The sequence below is a fragment of the Saccoglossus kowalevskii genome, chromosome 3 (genome assembly GCF_978046115.1).
Source record: "Saccoglossus kowalevskii chromosome 3, keSacKowa6.1, whole genome shotgun sequence".
In the NCBI taxonomy this organism is placed as follows: domain Eukaryota; kingdom Metazoa; phylum Hemichordata; class Enteropneusta; family Harrimaniidae; genus Saccoglossus; species Saccoglossus kowalevskii.
This window is the reverse complement of record NC_140643.1, coordinates 2,499,100-2,522,650: the sequence shown is the minus strand read 5'-3', so window position 1 is coordinate 2,522,650 and position 23,551 is coordinate 2,499,100. Positions and strand designations below refer to the sequence as shown.

The 23,551-nt window shown below is 29.4% G+C and overlaps 1 protein-coding gene across 2 annotated transcripts in view; it reads left to right on the top strand.

Annotated features, from left to right (window-relative positions):
* The first annotated feature begins 418 nt into the window (after window positions 1-418).
* LOC102801624 (cyclic nucleotide-binding domain-containing protein 2-like) overlaps window positions 419-23,551 on the top strand; it is a 222,325-nt gene continuing 199,192 nt past the window's right edge. Inside the window, exons 1-6 of one of the 2 annotated variants that reach the window (XM_085496687.1) lie at window positions 419-966; window positions 2,411-2,499; window positions 3,471-3,570; window positions 4,640-4,714; window positions 5,210-5,372; window positions 5,974-6,050. In XM_085496687.1, coding sequence (XP_085352813.1) covers window positions 586-966; window positions 2,411-2,499; window positions 3,471-3,570; window positions 4,640-4,714; window positions 5,210-5,372; window positions 5,974-6,050 — 885 coding nt within the window. In that variant the 5' untranslated portion in view covers window positions 419-585. Of the gene's footprint in view, window positions 967-2,410; window positions 2,500-2,850; window positions 2,978-3,470; window positions 3,571-4,639; window positions 4,715-5,209; window positions 5,373-5,973; window positions 6,051-23,551 lie in introns of those variants that run through there. The other variant, XM_085496689.1, reaches the window with a different exon arrangement.

Genomic DNA, 23,551 nt, shown 5'->3' with positions numbered 1-23,551 from the left:
TGTAAATAAGTAAATACAATTTAGTTATCCATTTCTAGATGACCATATTGACAGTCTCGTAGACTGTTATTGTTGGCAACGTGTCACATATTGGACATTATGTACGTTGCTATTACGTACATATCTACACTGGCCTTCGATGCCGTTATAATAGAAGACAAGAATGCCTTGCTGTCAAAATAACACAGTGATGTTGATATTGATAGAACAGGACTCAAGAGAATGAGTCGAATAAGGTCATTGAGTCCAATGTTTATTCAACATGTGAATCATTCAGAAAGTGAAAACAAGCTGAGCCCAAATTTCTAAAAAAACTTTGTTATTCTTTGCAAATAAAGGCACGGACGGCACTGTGTAAATTTGCTTTTTGGTTAATGGTTGTCATATATACAAATTGTGGAGGCAGAACGTCACAAGCAGTGGGCCTTGGGTTGACATTAGTCTTTCGTATACCACGGTGTAATTTATAATAACAGTCGTCGCCTCTCTATACGATTGCTAGGCTAATCATAACAGTGCAACCGCGCGTGTCGTGAAAAAGAAAGTGGTAATTCTATTTGGAAATACGATTTTTTATTAACCTCCATGGAAACGGTATCTGTGACATTAACTGAGCGGTTTCAATATGAACGAAACCGCCAACGTATTGTTCGATCCCTTGAAAACATGGGAATCACACAGCCCGAGAGACGCAGACGCAGTAAAGGATATAAACGCGCTTCAGAATTGTTATCAAGGAATGGGAGTTCGATCTCATTGAAAGGCGACAGTGGTAGACGTGATAGTACATTGACGGTGACATCACCGGCGCTAGGATTACGGAAAGGATCGTTGATAGGAAACGGCAATGACATGAACGATATGTTGACACGAAAAGGATCGATCCAGGGAGGTGGCGTTACCACACTCATATTGCAGACAAGGCGTAGATCAGACGAGAAGTTGAGGAGAAAGCGATTGGCACAAGTGAGTATAAGTATGAATTTTAAGACTTGTTCCACTAATTGTGTATGACCTACATACAAGAAGGAGAATATGGCTTGAGTTTAACAGCAATATTATATTTTTTAAAAGAGTTGACAGGAGAATATTTAAGATATGCTAGATTTCATATGTACATATTACATCTTCATAAATACGTTGCTGACTGCTATAAAATCATGAGCAAAATCAAAGTCAAAAACTTTTATCTGACTTCAAGTCACCGGATTTCAGCTTATAATTGCCAACGCAATAAATCAATAGAGGATAAAATCAGTTTCAGTAAATAACTATGTTCATTCCTTTTTCTCTTCAAATGAACATGTCAATAATCGCACAGGTGATATATTAATTTAAACCACGTGTCCACTGTCAATAAATAAATAATTTACAATAACCATGTTATATCAGAGTTTGTATATACAATTTGTATAGCGATATACCGGTTGCTTATACGTTATACCTAGAAACTGCGGTCACTATTGTCAGATCATCTTTATATCGAGGTGCTTACTAGCAAACGTTTGACTGTACGTTTTGAACCCAAATGCTATTATTAATGCAGTATACACTGAGCACAGGACATTTTTACGAAACAAACTCGTGAAATAATTATATATATATTGGTTAATAGAAACATGTTGCTTTTTACATACGCACAGATCGGAATTTTATTTGTGATTTGTGTTATATTCCCATGTTCATTGAACTTGATTTGTTGAATTCCTTGAATTCACGGCGGTTGTGCCACATCGTGATTCTAATTTTAAAAGAAGATTATAAGATAAATATAGCAGCAGGTTCTCTCCTATATAGACGACATGTTTCCACTATACCTTGATGGAAACGTACATAAGACATCACTTTGTATATTCTAAATCCTCCATTTCAGACTATGTCGTTATAACACAGAGAGAGTGGGTCGTATAAGTAAAAGTTGTATTGCTAGGACAACATTGAAAGCCAACAGTACATTCCTATGTACGCATTAGTATGTGTAACTCAATTAATCTCACCATTATTGTAAAGCAATGTTTTCCTCATAAAACCGACATTGGCATTGTTTTCAATCTTGTAACCTAAGTAATGCTTCGTACAACTTTAATGCCTAGCGCTCACGTGCATTTTACAATTGTTAATGGGTTTACTGGGGCCAACAATAGTAATAATACATTATGATAACACTCTTTGAATAAAAACGTTTCTATTTCTCTACCATTGTACTTGTGAGTTGCGAGAATATTGATCTTCATAATAGTCTAATCTGATTTGATCAATATATAACTCATATTAAGGTCATGAATTTTGTATATTATTTATTCAAAGCATGCATTTTACAGCTTCTAAAGGCTGAATGCAAACACATAGTCAGCGATTTGTGAGCACGTATTTCTGTGTAGTAATTAAAGTACTTGTATCTTACTTTCAGAATCAGCGCAGACTTCTCCTGCAAAAATTCATAATGGTAGGGAAATTGATTGGCTTTATGTTCCGTCTTTGTAAGAAACACTTCCACGTGTAAGTAGCACATTGTATCAAAGAAATATTCATACGATGATCAATCGGAAAACTCCACTTGATATACCAAGAAGTGATCAATGTCTTCTTTCTATTTACTGATAGTTTAAAGGACGGCTATGAGGGGGCTAATTAGCGTATAAGTTGGTTCAGAGATGCTTATACTCGGCCCATACTTGGCAACCTTTGACAGGTGATGCTTCTAAACCACCGAGTTACAGTATTCATCCAATTCATTAACAATTCCTAAACTGGCTATAATACAGGTGTTCACATTTTACCCGTCCAGTTGTCACACGCAACGTAATATTACCGTAATTGGTATAGTACAGGTGTGATTGTTCAAATACCAAAATGGCAACAGTAACAGAAAGACTTCCCTGGCGGCGATGATAAAATACGAATACGGAGCCAACAGATGAGGTTTCATCTTGTACTGGTATTATTATACTCTGCAAACATCAAGTACAGTAACGCGGTAAAACTCCACTACTCCAATAACTAGATACTTAAACTCCAATACAATTCAACGAGATATCCGATCTCATCTCAGTGCTGAACAACTCCCCTATATATACCCGCACTGTCTATAAATAGACCATTACATCAGCATACATAATGAGTCTGGAATTTACTACAAATTTCTAGAATGTTCCATTACCTTCTATTGCCTCCTACAGTGTTCTATTACCTATTCAACCATTTTCTAAAAAAATATAGAATATTCCACCCAGACACAGTAGGTTCTAGAATATTCTCAGTGACACGGAAGTGGAAAATAAGTCGTATGCGACACCAGTATTAAAACACATTAACATAATATTAAGTGATGTCATGCTGGGAGTAGTGCATCATGTCACGGCCATGGTAGTTCAATTCATTACCACTAATATATATATTACGCAACCATTCCACTGAATCTAGAAGTGTATTATAATAATGTGGTACATTAAGGTATTTATATTTTACAGTGCCGATTCAACAGATTCAGCAGTTATGTATGGTATGGGTGATGGAAATAGTGAGACAGAATTACTCTTTGACTTATCATCATTTAAAGCTCAGAAACAGGTATAGTAGAAAAGTACAACATTCTTAGGAAGCAGTGTCAATAGCTTAGAACATTCCCATTGAGTTCCGATGCTGGTATAGACACCCCCAATGAGTCTTAATACTAAATTAAATTTCTCTAGTGTGACCAAGTGCTTGCAATTATTATTGACAAAGAATTATTATTGAGTGTTATGTGCAGATAGAACGTTCTCAGTAAGCCTCGCGGGCGGCTAGTTTGAATGGCTGTCAGTGAGTCTCAGTGAAAGTTTTTGTAAAATGTTCTCCGTGGTTCTAAGTGTTAGGATTAAAACGTTTTCAGTTAGTATGCATGTTAGCACATGGAGCCCAGGAACTATGATCAACTGTACGCAGTCTCTGTGAGGGGGGAGGGCTATCGGCTGGTATATAGTGTAAGAAATAGACAAGGGATGAAGGCTCCAGTGAGCCAATATTTTTTAAACTCGAAAAAAACATATGAAAAGAATGAAAAATAAAATTTATAAAAAATACTAGCTTGAACAATATTAGTTGCTCTTTCAAATTTCGCCAAAGACTTACTTTTATTTTACCGATATCACTAGAAAACTACAAGAAAACTACAAAAAATGACTCCACTTATGAATAATTAATGGTAACCAATAATCTCACTGGAGCCTTCATCCTTAGTCTATTTCTTACACTAGATACCAGCCGATACCCTCTCCCTCTCGGATAGGGATAGCGTACAGTTGATTATAGATCCTTAGGTTCCCTGTGATATTAGGGTAAAATGTTATCAGTGAGTCTGTGTGATGATATAGAACGTTTTCGGCGAATTTGAGTGCTTATGTAGAATGTGTCAAGTGAGCGTGTCAGTGTAGAACATTTTCAATGAGTCTGTGTGCCAGGGTAAAATATTTTCTGTGTACCTGGGCACCTTGGGTAAAATATTCTCGATGAGCTTTGATGGTATGTAGAATATTCTCGGTGGTTCTGGATTAGTCTACAATTTTGAGTTGTGATCCTTAGTGCTCATGTCGAATGTTTTCGGTAATGCAGAACTTTCTCACCAAATTCTCACCCAATTCTCCAATCGTGTACATGTTAGAGCAAAGTGACTCAAGAAGCCAAACGAATTCTGAAGATGGAACCAAGAGAAAGAACGGAAAGGGAGATTTATCACGTAAGTAATGGAAACACTCAATATATTCTGCCATTTTCTACAGGCATGCATATACTAGCATGTTGTGCTATATACGTTGATTTGTAAATTGTAATCACATAAAAACACACATATCTTATATTACCACATAGTGAGAAGAAGGCCTTGAAATGTCACAACACCTTCATCAAATGCTATTTCCGATTTTGTGGGTTCTATGGCATTATTTTATATGTTCATGTTCATTATTTATAAGGATACCATATAGTTGCTTTTCACTCTACTAAGCAGGGGGAATTAAAGAACCGGTTCAGTGGCGTGATACACTAATCGGACGCCATGATAAGTGGGATGACTGGTAATTCGCAAATTAACATACCCTGAATCAAGGGTTGAATAATCCAAGTTGAATAATATTGTAATTATTATTTCCGTGAATTGTCGTCCAAAGAATTAGACGATGTTTCGAGTTACATCATAAAAATGAACCGCAGAATTCTTGATTGATTGTGACAGGTACAGGTTGCTTTAAGGAATGTCGAATCCATAGCCTGCTATCCAGTCACTATGCATCGCAAACTATCTAAAGTTGGATGGTATCAATGTTTTGAAGCGAAGAGACTGATTCTAAGACAGGGATATGAGCCCATCAATTATTACTTTATCCTCTCAGGATCAGGTAAGCGTTGCTCCCTACACACTTCCGCAATGTTTACTACTTATCCTGGCAAATGTAAACCGAATGTGTAATCGATAAGGTTACTACGGACTAAGGCAATAGCTCTGTCCATATTCGCTATGGTTCATCTCATATCATGATAAAGGTGGGCGTGACGGTGTTTCATCCCGTCTAATGACTAAGCTTATGTTTACTTACTGTCAATTTGCTAGACCGAATGTGTTTTTTCTTCTTTATGTTTCTATGTTTGATGCGTTTTAGTTTTCTTTATAAACGTTAAGTAACGCATTGCTTATTAGGTTGGTGTCGGGTAAAACATCAGACCACAGTTTTCTTAACGTACGCCCTCTCACTTAAGGTCTTCCATTTTGAAGCGGGGCGTGCTCCTCTTTTATTGGCAGTTCGTCTGATTAATTGCAAGTCAAACAGTACTTACTTCTTCATATTACGTGCTATCAATGCTTATATCATACGTGGTATTAAGTGGAATACGCTCCTGAAAAAGTGCATTGACATGACATGGCGCAAGTAAATTCAAATAACCATAGTAAATTTCATAGTCTTACAATTGACTCCCAATTTTATCTTTGTATCTTTAAAGCCGTATTGTCTGAATTCGACGTAGAAGAAGACAAGTCACGTGTTGTTAGTATTCTCAATAAAGGTGAAAGTTTCGGAGTAAGTATCTGTGCTTGAGACTGATATTTAGGAACATAAAGTCTATAAAGCCAGCATTACAAGTTCAAATCATACGACACTGCATTCTTTTATTTGCCTCATATAACGGTCCACTATTTTATTACACGATATATTTTATTTACCTGACATAACTAAGATCCACTATTTTATTTACCTGATATAACTAAGATCCACTATTTTATTTACCTGATATAACTAAGATGCACTATTTTATTAACCTGACATAAATAAAATCCACTATTTTATTTACCTGACATAACTAAGATGCACTATTTTATTAACCTGATATAACTAAGATTTACTATTTTATTTCCCTCACATAACTAAGATGCACTATTTTACTTACCTCACATAACTAAGATACACTATTTTATTTACCTCATATTTACCTCACATAACTAAGATCCACTATTTTGTATACCTCACATAACTAAGATCCACTATTTTATTTTCCTGACATAACTAAGAAGCACTATTTTATTTACCTGACATAACTATGATGCACTATTTTATTTCCAAACATAGCTAAGATGCACTATTTTATTTAACTGACATAACTAAGATGTACTATATTATTTATCTGGCATACCTAAGATGCACTATTTTATTTACCTGACATAACTAAATGCACTATATTATTTACCTGACATAACTAAATGCACTATTTTATTTAAAGATATAACTACGATGCACTATTTTATTCACCCGACATAACTAAGATGCATTATTTTGTATCCAATCATAACTAAGGTGCACAATTTTATTTTCCTGATATAACTAAGATATACCATTTTATTTACCTGATATAAATAAGACGCACTATTTTATATCCAATCATAACTAAGATGCACAGTTTTATTAACCTAATATAACTAAGATATACCATTTTATTTACCTGATATAAATAATATTCTCTATTTTATTTACCTGACATAAGTAAGATTCACTATTTTATTTACCTGACATAACTAAGATGCACTATTTTATTTCCAAACATAACTAAACACACTATTTTATTTACCTGACGTAACTAAATGCACTATTTTATTTACCTGATATAACTAAGATGCACTATTTTATTTACCTCACATAAGTAAACTAAATGCACCATTTTATTTACCTGACATAACTAAATGCACTATTTTATTTCCAAACATAACTAAATGCACAATTTTATTAACCTGATATAACTAAGATGCTCTATTTTATTTCCAAACATAACTGAATGCACTATTTTGTTTACCTGACATAACTAAATGCACTATTTTTTTTACCTGACATAACTAAATGCACTATTGTATTTACCAGATTTATATCTACGATGCACTATTTTATTCACCCGACATAATTAAGATGAATTATTTTATATCCAATCATAACTAAGATGCACAATTTTATTAACCTTACATAACTAAGATATACCATTTTATTTACCTGATATAAATAAGATGCACTATTTTATTTACCGGACTTAACTAAATGCACTATTTTATTTACCTGACATAACTAAGACGCACTATTTTATTTACCTGATATAACTAAACTAAATGCACCATTTTATTTACCTGACATAACTAAATGCACTATTTTATTTCCAAACATAACTAAATGCACTATTTTATTTACCTGACATAACTAAGATGCACTATTTTATTTACCTGATATAACTAAGATGCACTATTTTGTTTACCTGACGTAACTAAGATGCACTATTTTATTTACCTGACATAACTAAGATGCACTATTTTATTTTCAAACATAACTAAATGCACTATTTTATTCACCTGACATAACTAAGATGCACTATTTTCTTTTCCTGACGTAACTAAGATGCACTATTTTATTTACCTCACATACCTAAGATGCACTATTTTATTTACCTGAGATAATTACATGCACTATTTTATTTACCTGACATAACTAAATGGACTATTTTATTTACCAGATATAACTAAGATGCACTATTTTATTAACCTGACATAACTAAGATCTTTTATTTTATTTACCTGAAATAACTAAGATGCACTATTTTATTTACCTTACATAACTAAGATGCACTATTTTACTAACCTGATATAACTAAGATTTACTATTTTATTTACCTCACATAACTAAGATGCACTATTTTATTTACCTGACATAACTAAGATGCACAATTTTATTAACCTGATATAACTAAGATGCACTATTTTATTTACCTGATATAACTAAGATGCACTATTTTATTTACCTCACATAACTAAGATGCACTATTTTATTTACCTGACATAATTAAGATGCACTATTTTATTCACTCGACATAACTAAGATGCATTATTTTATATCCAATCATAACTAAGATGCACAATTTTATTAACCTTATATAACTAAGATATACAATTTTATTTACCTGATATAAATAAGATGCACTATTTTATATCGAGTCATAACTAAGATGCACAGTTTTATTAACCTGATACAACTAAGATATACCATTTCATTTACCTGATATAAATAAGATGCACTATTTTATTTACCTGACATAACTAAGATGCACTATTTTATTTACCTGACATAACTATGATGCACTATTTTATTTCCAAACATAACTAAACGCACTATTTTATTTACCTGACTTAACTAAATGCACTATTTTATTTACCCGATATAACTAAGATGCACTATTTTATTTACCTGACTAAATGCACCATTTTATTTACCTGACATAACTAAATGCAGTATTTTATTTCCAAACATAACTAAATGCAATATTTTATTTACCCGACTTAACTAAATGCAATATTTTATTTACCTGACATAACTAACATGCACTATTTTATTTACCTGATATAACTAAGATGCACTATTTTGTTTACCTCACATAACTAAGATGCACTATTGTATTTACCTGACATAACTAAGATGCACTATTTTATTTTCAAACATAACGAAATGCACTATTTTATTCACCTGACATAACTAAATGGACTATTTTATTTACCTGACATAACTAAATGGACTATTTTATTTACCAGATATAACTAAGATGCACTATTTTATTAACTTGACATAACTAAGATCCTTTATTTTATTTACCTGACAGAACTAAGATGCACTACTTTATTTACCTCACATAACTAAGATGCACTATTTTATTAACCTGATATAACTAAGATTTACTATTTTATTTACCTCACATAACTAAGATGCACTATTTTATTTACCTCATATTTACCTCACATAACTAAGATCCACTATTTTGTTTACCGCACATAACTAAGATCCACTATTTTATTTACCTGACATAACTAAGATGCACTAATTTTATTTACCTAACATAACTAAGATGCACAATTTTATTAACCTGATATATCTAAAATTTACTATTTTATTTACCTGAAATAACTAAGATGCACTATTTTATTTACCTCACATAACTAAGATTTACTATTTTATTTACCTCACATAATTAAGATGCACTATTTTATTTACGTCATATTTACCTCACATAACTGAGATCCACTATTTTGTTTACCTCACATAACTAAGATCCACTATTTTAGTTTCCTGACATAACTAAAACCACTATTTTATTTACCTGACATAACTATAATGCACTGATTTATTTCCCAGCATAACTAAGATTTACTATTTCATTTACCTCACATAACTAAGATGCACTATTTTATTTACCTCACATAACTAAGATGCACTATTTTATTTACCTCATATTTACCTCACATAACTAAGATCCACTATTTTGTTTACCTCACATAACTAAAATCCACTATTTTATTTACCTGATATAACTAAGATGCACTATTTTGTTACCTCACATAACTAAGATGCACTATTTTATTTACCTGACATAACTAAGATGCACTATTTTATTTTCAAACATAACGAAATGCACTATTTTATTCACCTGACATAACTAAATGGACTATTTTATTTACCTGACATAACTAAATGGACTATTTTATTTACCAGATATAACTAAGATGCACTATTTTATTAACTTGACATAACTAAGATCCTTTATTTTTTTTACCTGACAGAACTAAGATGCACTACTTTATTTACCTCACATAACTAAGATGCACTATTTTATTAACCTGATATAACTAAGATTTACTATTTTATTTACCTCACATAACTAAGATGCACTATTTTATTTACCTCATATTTACCTCACATAACTAAGCTCCACTATTTTGTTTACCGCACATAACTAAGATCCACTATTTTATTTACCTGACATAACTAAGATGCACTAATTTTATTTACCTAACATAACTAAGATGCACAATTTTATTAACCTGATATATCTAAAATTTACTATTTTATTTACCTGAAATAACTAAGATGCACTATTTTATTTACCTCACATAACTAAGATTTACTATTTTATTTACCTCACATAATTAAGATGCACTATTTTATTTACGTCATATTTACCTCACATAACTGAGATCCACTATTTTGTTTACCTCACATAACTAAGATCCACTATTTTATTTTCCTGACATAACTAAAACCACTATTTTATTTACCTGACATAACTATAATGCACTGATTTATTTCCCAGCATAACTAAGATTTACTATTTCATTTACCTCACATAACTAAGATGCACTATTTTATTTACCTCACATAACTAAGATGCACTATTTTATTTACCTCATATTTACCTCACATAACTAAGATCCACTATTTTGTTTACCTCACATAACTAAAATCCACTATTCTATTTACCTGACATAACTAAGATGCACTATTTTATTTCCAAACATAACTAAATGCACTATTTTATTTACCTGACATAACTAAATGCACTATTTTATTTACCCGATATAACTAAAATGCACTATTTTATTTACCTGACTAAATGCACCATTTTATTTACCTGACATAACTAAATGCAGTATTTTATTTCCAAACATAACTAAATGCAATATTTTATTTACCCGACTTAACTAAATGCAATATTTTATTTACCTGACATAACTAACATGCACTATTTTATTTACCTGATATAACTAAGATGCACTATTTTGTTTACCTCACATAACTAAGATGCACTATTTTATTTACCTGACATAACTAAGATGCACTATTTTATTTTCAAACATAACGAAATGCACTATTTTATTCACCTGACATAACTAAATGGACTATTTTATTTACCTGACATAACTAAATGGACTATTTTATTTACCAGATATAACTAAGATGCACTATTTTATTAACTTGACATAACTAAGATCCTTTATTTTATTTACCTGACAGAACTAAGATGCACTACTTTATTTACCTCACATAACTAAGATGCACTATTTTATTAACCTGATATAACTAAGATTTACTATTTTATTTACCTCACATAACTAAGATGCACTATTTTATTTACCTCATATTTACCTCACATAACTAAGATCCACTATTTTGTTTACCGCACATAACTAAGATCCACTATTTTATTTACCTGACATAACTAAGATGCACTAATTTTATTTACCTAACATAACTAAGATGCACAATTTTATTAACCTGATATATCTAAAATTTACTATTTTATTTACCTGAAATAACTAAGATGCACTATTTTATTTACCTCACATAACTAAGATTTACTATTTTATTTACCTCACATAATTAAGATGCACTATTTTATTTACGTCATATTTACCTCACATAACTGAGATCCACTATTTTGTTTACCTCACATAATTAAGATCCACTATTTTATTTTCCTGACATAACTAAAACCACTATTTTATTTACCTGACATAACTATAATGCACTGATTTATTTCCCAGCATAACTAAGATTTACTATTTCATTTACCTCACATAACTAAGATGCACTATTTTATTTACCTCACATAACTAAGATGCACTATTTTATTTACCTCATATTTACCTCACATAACTAAGATCCACTATTTTGTTTACCTCACATAACTAAAATCCACTATTCTATTTACCTGATATAACTAAGATGCACTATTTTATTTACCTGACATAACTAAGATGCACAATTTTATTAACCTGATATAACTAATATTTACTAGTTTATTTACCTGGTATAACTAAGATGCACTATTTTATTTACCTCACATAACTAAGATGCACTATATTATTTACCTCACATAACTAAGATGCACTATTTTATTTACCGGACTTAACTAAATGCACTATTTTATTTACCTGACATAACTAAGATGCACTATTTTATTTACCTGTCATAACTAAGATGCACTGTTTCATTTACCTCACATAACAAAGGTGCACTATTTTATTTACCACACATAACTAAGATGCACTATTTTATTTACCTGACATAACTAAGATGCACTATTTTATTTACCTGACATAACTATTATAGCACTGATATATTTCCCAGCATAACTAAGATTTTCTATTTCATTTACCTCACATATCTAAGATGCACTATTTTATTTACCTGACATAACTAAGATGCACTATTTTATTTCCAAACATAACTGAATGCACTATTTTGTTTACTTGACATAACTAAGATGCACTATTTTATTTTCCTCACATAAATAATATGCACTATTTTATATACCCCACATAACTAAGATGCACTATTGTATTTACCTCATATAACTAAGATGCACTATTTTATTTACCTCACATAACTAAGATGCACTATTTTATTTACCTGACATAACTAAGATGCACTATTTTATTTACTTGACATAACTAAGATGCACTATTTTATTTACCTCACATAACTAAGATGCACTATTTTATTTCCAAACATAGCTAAGATGCAAAATTTTATTTACCTGACATAACTAAGATGTACTATTTTATTTATCTGACATGACTAAGATGCACTATTTTTTTTACCTGACATAACTAAATGCACTATTTTATTTACCTGACATAAGATGCACTATTTTATTTACTTCACATAACTAAGATGCACTATTTTATTTACCTCACATAACTAAGATGCATTATTTTGTTTACCACACATAACTAAGGTGAACTATTTAATTTACCCCCACATAACTAAGATGCACTATTTTATTTACCTCACATAACTAAGATGCACTATATTATTTACCTCACATAACTAAGATGCACTATTTTATTTACCGGACTTAAATAAATGTACTATTTTATTTACCTGACATAACTAAGATGCACTATTTTATTTCCAAACATAGCTAAGATGAACTATTTTATTTACCTGACATAACTAAGATGTACTATTTTATTTACCTGACATAACTAAGAGGCACTATTTTATTTCCAAACATAAGTAAATGCACTGTTTTATTTACCTGACATAACTAAATGCACTATTTTATTTACCAGATATAACTAAGATGCACTATTTTATTCACCCGACATAACTAAGTTGCATTAATTTATATCTAATCATAACTAAGATGTACAATTTTATTAACCTGATATAACTAAGATATACCATTTTATTTACCTGATATAAATAAGATGCACTATTTTATATCCAATCATCACTAAGATGCACAGTTTTATTAACCTGATATAACTAAGATATACCATTTTATTTACCTGATATAAATAAAATTCACTATTTTACTTACCTGACATAACTAAGAGGCACTATTTTAATTACCTGACATAACTAAGATGCACTATTTTATTTCCAAACATAACTAAATGCACTATTTTATTTACCTGACATAACTAAATGCACTATTTTATTTACCTGACATAACTAAGATGCACTATTTTATTTCCAAACATAACTGAGTGCACTATTTTGTTTACTTGACATAACTAAGATGCACTATTTTATTTACCTCACATAAATTATACGCACTATTTTATATACCCCACATAACTAAGATGCACTATTTTATTTACCTCACATAACTAAGATGCACTATTTTATTTACCTCACATAACTAATATGCACTATTTTATTTACCTCACATAAGTAAGATGCACTATTTTATTTACCTCACATAACTAAGATCCACTATTTTGTTTACCTCACATAACTAAGATCCACTATTTTATTTACCTGACATAACTAAGATGCACTAATTTTATTTACCTAACATAACTAAGATGCACAGTTTTATTAACCTGATATAACTAAAATTAACTATTTTATTTACCTGAAATAACTAAGATGCACTATTTTATTTACCTCACATAACTAAGATTTACTATTTTATTTACCTCACATAATTAAGATCCACTATTTTATTTTCCTGACATAACTAAAACCACTATTTATTTACCTGACATAACTATAATGCACTGATTTATTTCCCAGCATAACTAAGATTTACTATTTCATTTACCTCACATAACTAAGATGCACTATTTTATTTACCTCACATAACTAAGATGCACTATTTTATTTACCGGACTTAAATAAATGTACTATTTTATTTACCTGACATAACTAAGATGCACTATTTTATTTCCAAACATAGCTAAGATGAACTATTTTATTCACCTGACATAACTAAGATGTACTATTTTATTTACCTGACATAACTAAGAGACACTATTTTATTTCCAAACATAAGTAAATGCACTGTTTTATTTACCTGACATAACTAAATGCACTATTTTATTTACCAGATATAACTAAGATGCACTATTTTATTCACCCGACATGACTAAGTTGCATTAATTTATATCTAATCATAACTAAGATGTACAATTGTATTAACCTGATATAACTAAGATATACCATTTTATTTACCTGATATAAATAAGATGCACAATTTTATATCCAATCATCACTAAGATGCACAGTTGTATTAACCTGATATAACTAAGATATACCATTTTATTTACCTGATATAAATAAAATTCACTATTTTATTTACCTGACATAACTAAGAGGCACTATTTTAACTGACATAACTAAGATGCACTATTTTATTTCCAAACATAACTAAATGCACTATTTTATTTACCTGACATAACTAAATGCACTATTTTATTTACCTGACATAACTAAGATGCACTATTTTATTTCCAAACATAGCTAAGATGCACTATTTTATTTACCAGACATAACTAAGATGTACTATTTTATTTATCTGACATAACTAAGATGCACTTAGTCTATTTTATTTACCTGACGTAACTAAGATGCACTATTTTATTTCCAAACATAGCTAAGATGCACTATTTTATTTAACTGACATAACTAAGATGTTATATATTATTTACCTGACATACATAAGATGCACTATTTTATTTACCTGACATAACTAAATGCACTATTTTATTTACCTGACATAACTAAATGCACTATTTTATTTACCTCACATAACTAATATGCACTATTTTATTTACCTGATATAACTAATATGCACTGTTTTATTTACCTCACATACATGTAACTAAGATGCACAAATTTTATTTACCTGGCATAAGATGCACTATTTTGTTTACTTGACATAACTAAGATGCAATATTTTACTTATCTGACATAACTAAGATGCACTATTTTATTTACCTGACATAACTAAGATGCACTATTTTATTTAACTGACATAACTAAGATGCACTGTTTTATTTATCTGACATAACTAAGATGCACTATTTTATTTACCTCACATAACAAAAGTGCACTATTTTATTTACCACACATAACTAAGATGCTCTATTTTATTTACCTGACATAACTAAGATGCACTATTTTATTTCCAAACATAACTGAGTGCACTATTTTGTTTACTTGACATAACTAAGATGCACTATTTTATTTACCTCACATAAATTATACGCACTATTTTATATACCCCACATAACTAAGATGCACTATTTTATTTACCTCACATAACTAAGATGCACTATTTTATTTACCTCATATAACTAATATGCACTATTTTATTTACCTCACATAAGTAAGATGCACTATTTTATTTACCTCACATAACTAAGATCCACTATTTTGTTTACCTCACATAACTAAGATCCACTATTTTATTTACCTGACATAACTAAGATGCACTATTTTATTTCCAAACATAAGTAAATGCACTGTTTTATTTACCTGACATAACTAAATGCACTATTTTATTTACCAGATATAACTAAGATGCACTATTTTATTCACCCGACATGACTAAGTTGCATTAATTTATATCTAATCATAACTAAGATGTACAATTGTATTAACCTGATATAACTAAGATATACCATTTTATTTACCTGATATAAATAAGATGCACAATTTTATATCCAATCATCACTAAGATGCACAGTTGTATTAACCTGATATAACTAAGATATACCATTTTATTTACCTGATATAAATAAAATTCACTATTTTATTTACCTGACATAACTAAGAGGCACTATTTTAACTGACATAACTAAGATGCACTATTTTATTTCCAAACATAACTAAATGCACTATTTTATTTACCTGACATAACTAAATGCACTATTTTATTTACCTGACATAACTAAGATGCACTATTTTATTTCCAAACATAGCTAAGATGCACTATTTTATTTACCAGACATAACTAAGATGTACTATTTTATTTATCTGACATAACTAAGATGCACTTAGTCTATTTTATTTACCTGACGTAACTAAGATGCACTATTTTATTTCCAAACATAGCTAAGATGCACTATTTTATTTAACTGACATAACTAAGATGTTATATATTATTTACCTGACATACATAAGATGCACTATTTTATTTACCTGACATAACTAAATGCACTATTTTATTTACCTGACATAACTAAATGCACTATTTTATTTACCTCACATAACTAATATGCACTATTTTATTTACCTGATATAACTAATATGCACTGTTTTATTTACCTCACATACATGTAACTAAGATGCACAAATTTTATTTACCTGGCATAAGATGCACTATTTTGTTTACTTGACATAACTAAGATGCAATATTTTACTTATCTGACATAACTAAGATGCACTATTTTATTTACCTGACATAACTAAGATGCACTATTTTATTTAACTGACATAACTAAGATGCACTGTTTTATTTATCTGACATAACTAAGATGCACTATTTTATTTACCTCACATAACAAAAGTGCACTATTTTATTTACCACACATAACTAAGATGCTCTATTTTATTTACCTGACATAACTAAGATGCACTATTTTATTTCCAAACATAACTGAGTGCACTATTTTGTTTACTTGACATAACTAAGATGCACTATTTTATTTACCTCACATAAATTATACGCACTATTTTATATACCCCACATAACTAAGATGCACTATTTTATTTACCTCACATAACTAAGATGCACTATTTTATTTACCTCATATAACTAATATGCACTATTTTATTTACCTCACATAAGTAAGATGCACTATTTTATTTACCTCACATAACTAAGATCCACTATTTTGTTTACCTCACATAACTAAGATCCACTATTTTATTTACCTGACATAACTAAGATGCACTAATTTTATTTACCTAACATAACTAAGATGCACAGTTTTATTAACCTGATATAACTAAAATTAACTATTTTATTTACCTGAAATAACTAAGATGCACTATTTTATTTACCTCACATAACTAAGATTTACTATTTTATTTACCTCACATAATTAAGATCCACTATTTTATTTTCCTGACATAACTAAAACCACTATTTTATTTACCTGACATAACTATAATGCACTGATTTATTTCCCAGCATAACTAAGATTTACTATTTCATTTACCTTACATAACTAAGATGCACTATTTTATTTACCTCACATAACTAAGATGCACTATTTTATTTACCTCATATTTACCTCACATAACTAAGATCCACTATTTTGTTTACCTCACATAACTAAAATCCACTATTCTATTTACCTGACATAAGTAAGATGCACTATTTTATTTACCTCACATAACTAAGATTTACTATTTTATTTACCTCACATAATTAAGATCCACTATTTTATTTACCTGACATAACTAAAACCTCTATTTTATTTACCTGACATAACTATAATGCACTGATTTATTTCCCAGCATAACTAAGATTTACTATTTCATTTACCTCACATAAATAAGATGCACTATTTTATTTACCTCACATAACTAAGATGCACTATTTTATTTACCTCATATTTACCTCACATAACTAAGATCCACTATTTTGTTTACCTCACATAACTAAAATCCACTATTCTATTTACCTGACATAACTAAGATGCACTATTTTATTTACCTGACATAACTAAGATGCACAATTTTATTAACCTGATATAACTAAGATTTACTATTTTATTTACCTGAAATAACTAAGATGCACTATTTTATTTACCTCACATAACTAAGATTTACTATTTTATTTACCTCACATAATTAAGATGCACTATTTTATTTACGTCATATTTACCTCACATAACTGAGATCCACTATTTTGTTTACCTCACATAACTAAGATCCACTATTTTATTTTCCTGACATAACTAAAACCACTATTTTATTTACCTGACATAACTATAATGCACTGAATTATTTCCCAGCATAACTAAGATTTACTATTTCATTTACCTCACATAACTAAGATGCACTATTTTATTTACCTCATATTTACGTCACATAACTAAGATCCACTATTTTGTTTACCTCACATAACTAAAATCCACTATTCTATTTACCTGACATAACTAAGATGCACTATTTTATTTACCTGACATAACTAAGATGCACAATTTTATTAACCTGATATAACTAAGATTTACTAGTTTATTTACCTGATATAACTAAGATGCACTATTTTATTTACCTCACATAACTAAGATGCACTATATTATTTACCTCACATAACTAAGATGCACTATTTTATTTACCGGACTTAACTAAATGCACTATTTTATTTACCTCACATAACTAAGATGCACTATTGTATTTACCTGTCATAACTAAGATGCACTGTTTTATTTACCTGACATAACTAAGATGCACTATTTCATTTACCTCACATAACAAAGGTGCACTATTTTATTTACCACACATAACTAAGATGCACTATTTTATTAAACTGACATAACTAAGATGCACTATTTTATTTACCTGACATAACTATTATGGCACTGATTTATTTCCCAGCCTAACTAAGATTTTCTATTTCATTTACCTCACATATCTAAGATGCACTATTTTATTTACCTCACATAACTAAGATGCACTATTTTATTTACCTCATATTTACCTCACATAACTAAGATCCACTATTTTGTTTACCTCACATAACTAAAATCCACTATTCTATTTACCTGACATAACTAAGATGCACTATTTTATTTACCTGACATATCTAAGATGCACAATTTTATTAAGCTGATATAACTAAGATGCACTATATTATTTACCTCACATAACTATGATGCACCCTATTATTTACCTCACATATCTAAGATGCACTATTTTATTTACCGAACTTAACTAAATGCACTATTTTATTTAACTGACATAACTAAGATGCACTATTTTATTTACCTGACATAACTAAGATGCACTGTTTTATTTACCTCACATAACTAAGATGCACTATTTATTTACCTCACATAACAAAGGTGCACTATTTTATTTACCACACATAACTAAGATGCACTATTTTATTTAGCTGACATAACTAAGATGCACTATTTTATTTCCAAACATAACTGAATGCACTATTTTGTTTACTTGACATACCAAAGATACACTATTTTATTTACCTCACATAAATAATATGCACTATTTTATATACCCCACATAACTAAGATGCACTATTGTATTTACCTCATATAACTAAGATGCACTATTTCATTTACCTCACATAACTAATATGCACTATTTTATTTACCTCACATAAGTAAGATGCACTATTTTATTTACCTCACATAACTCAGATGCACTATTTTATTTACCTCACATAAGTAAGATGCACTATTTTATTTACCTCACATAACTAAGATGCACTATTTTATTTACCTGACATAACTAAGATGCACTATTTTATTTACTTCACATAACTAAGATGCACTATTTTATTTACCTCACATAACTAAGATGCATTATTTTATTTACTACACATAACTAAGATGAACTATTTAATTTACCCCTACATAACTAAAATGCACAATTTTATTTACCTGACATAACTAAGATGCACTATTTTATTTACCTGACATAACTAAGATGCACTATTTTATTTACCGGACTTAACTAAATGCACTATTTTATTTATCTGACATAACTAATATGCACTATTTTATTTCCAAACATAGCAAAGATGCAATATTTTATTTACCTGACATAACTAAGATGTACTATTTTATTTATCTGACATAACTAAGATGCATTATTTTATTTACCTGACATAACTAAATGCACTATTTTATTTACATGACATAAGATGCACTATTTTATTTACTTCACATAACGAAGATGCACTATTTTATTTACCTCACATAACTAAGATGCACTATATTATTTACCTCACATAACTAAGATGCACTATTTTATTTACCGGACTTAAATAAATGTACTATTTTATTTACCTGACATAACTAAGATGCACTATTTTATTTACCTGACATAACTAAGATGCACTGTTTTATTTACCTCACATAACTAAGATGCACTATTTTATTTACCTCACATAACAAAGGTGCACTATTTTATTTACCACACATAACTAAGATGCACTTATTTTATTTACCTGACATAACTAAGATGCACTATTTTATTTCCAAACATAACTGAATGCACTATTTTGTTTACTTGACATACCAAAGATGCACTATTTTATTTACCTCACATAACTAAGATGCACTATTGTATTTACCTCATATAACTAAGATGCACTATTTTATTTACCTCACATAACTAATATGCACTATTTTATTTACCTCACATAAGTAAGATGCACTATTTTATTTACCTCACATAACTCAGATGCACTATTTTATTTACCTCACACAAGTAAGATGCACTATTTTATTTACCTCACATAACTAAGATGCACTATTTTATTTACCTGACATAACTAAGATGCACTATTTTATTTACTTGACATAACTAAGATGCACTATTTTATTTACCTCACATAACTAAGATGCACTATATTATTTACCTCACATAACTAAGATGCACTATTTTATTTACCGGACTTAAATAAATGTACTATTTTATTTACCTGACATAACTAAGATGCACTATTTTATTTCCAAACATAGCTAAGATGAACTATTTTATTTACCTGACTTAACTAAGATGTACTATTTTATTTACCTGACATAACTAAGAGGCACTATTTTATTTCCAAACATAAGTAAATGCACTGTTTTATTTACCTGACATAACTAAATGCATTAATTTATATCTAATCATAACTAAGATGTACAATTTTATTAACCTGATATAACTAAGATATACCATTTTATTTACCTGATATAAATAAGATGCACTATTTTATATCCAATCATCACTAAGATGCACACTTTTATTAACCTGATATAACTAAGATATACCATTTTATTTACCTGACATAACTAAGAGGCACTATTTTAATTACCTGACATAACTAAGATGCACTATTTTATTTCCAAACATAACTAAATGCACTATTTTATTTACCTGACATAACTAAATGCACTATTTTATTTACCTGACATAACTAAGATGCACTATTTTATTTCCAAACATAGCTAAGATGCACTATTTTATTTACCAGACATAACTAAGATGTACTATTTTATTTATCTGACATAACTAAGATGCACTATTTTATTTACCTGACGTAACTAAGATGCACTATTTTATTTCCAAACAAAGCTGAGATGCACTATTTTATTTAACTGACATAACTAAGATGTTCTATATTATTTACCTGACATACCTGAGATGCACTATTTTATTTACCTGTCATAACTAAATGCACTATTTTATTTACCTGACATAACTAAATGCACTATTTTATTTACCTCACATAACTAAGATCCACTATTTTATTTACCTGACATAACTAAGATGCACTAATTTTATTTACCTAACATAACTAAGATGCACAATTTTATTAACCTGATATAACTAAAATTTACTATTTTATTTACCTGAAATAACTAAGATGCACTATTTTATTTACCTCACATAACTAAGAATTACTATTTTATTTACCTCACATAATTAAGATGCACTATTTTATTTACGTCATATTTACCACACATAACTGAGATCCACTATTTTGTTTACCTCACATAACTAAGATCCACTATTTTATTTACCTGACATAACTAAGATGCACTAATTTTATTTACCTAACATAACTAAGATGCACAATTTTATTAACCTGATATAACTAAAATTTACTATTTTATTTACCTCACATAATTAAGATGCACTATTTTATTTACGTCATATTTACCACACATAACTGAGATCCACTATTTTGTTTACCTCACATAACTAAGATCCACTATTTTATTTTCCTGACATAACTAAAACCACTATTTTATTTACCTGACATAACTATAATGCACTGATTTATTTCCCAGCACAACTAAGATTTACTATTTCATTTACCTCACATAACTAAGATGCACTATTTTATTCACCTGACATAACTAAGATGCACTATTTTATTTCCAAACATAACTGAATGCACTATTTTGTTTACTTGACATAACTAAGATGCAATATTTTACTTATCTGACATAACTAAGATGCACTATTTTATTTACCTGACATAACTAAGATGCACTATTTTATTTAACTGACATAACTAAGATGCACTGTTTTATTTATCTGACATAACTAAGATGCTCCATTTTATTTACCTGACATAACTAAGATGCACTATTTTATTTCCAAACATAACTGAGTGCACTATTTTGTTTACTTGACATAACTAAGATGCACTATTTTATTTACCTCACATAAATAATACGCACTATTTTATATACCCCACATAACTAAGATGCACTATTTTATTTACCTCACATATCTAAGATGCACTATTTTATTTACCTCACATAACTAATATGCACTATTTTATTTAATTCACATAAGTAAGATGCACTATTTTATTTACCTCACATAACTAAGATCCACTATTTTGTTTACCTCACATAACTAAGATGCACTAATTTTATTTACCTAACATAACTAAGATGCACAGTTTTATTAACCTGATATAACTAAAATTAACTATTTTATTTACCTGAAATAACTAAGATGCACTATTTTATTTACCTCACATAACTAAAATTTACTATTTTATTTTCCTCACATAATTAAGATCCACTATTTTATTTTCCTGACATAACTAAAACCACTATTTTATTTACCTGACATAACTATAATGCAGTGATTTATTTCCCAGCATAACTAAGATTTACTATTTCATTTACCTCACATAACTAAGATGCACTATTTTATTTAACTCACATAACTAAGATGCACTATTTTATTAACCTCATATTTACCTCACATAACTAAGATCC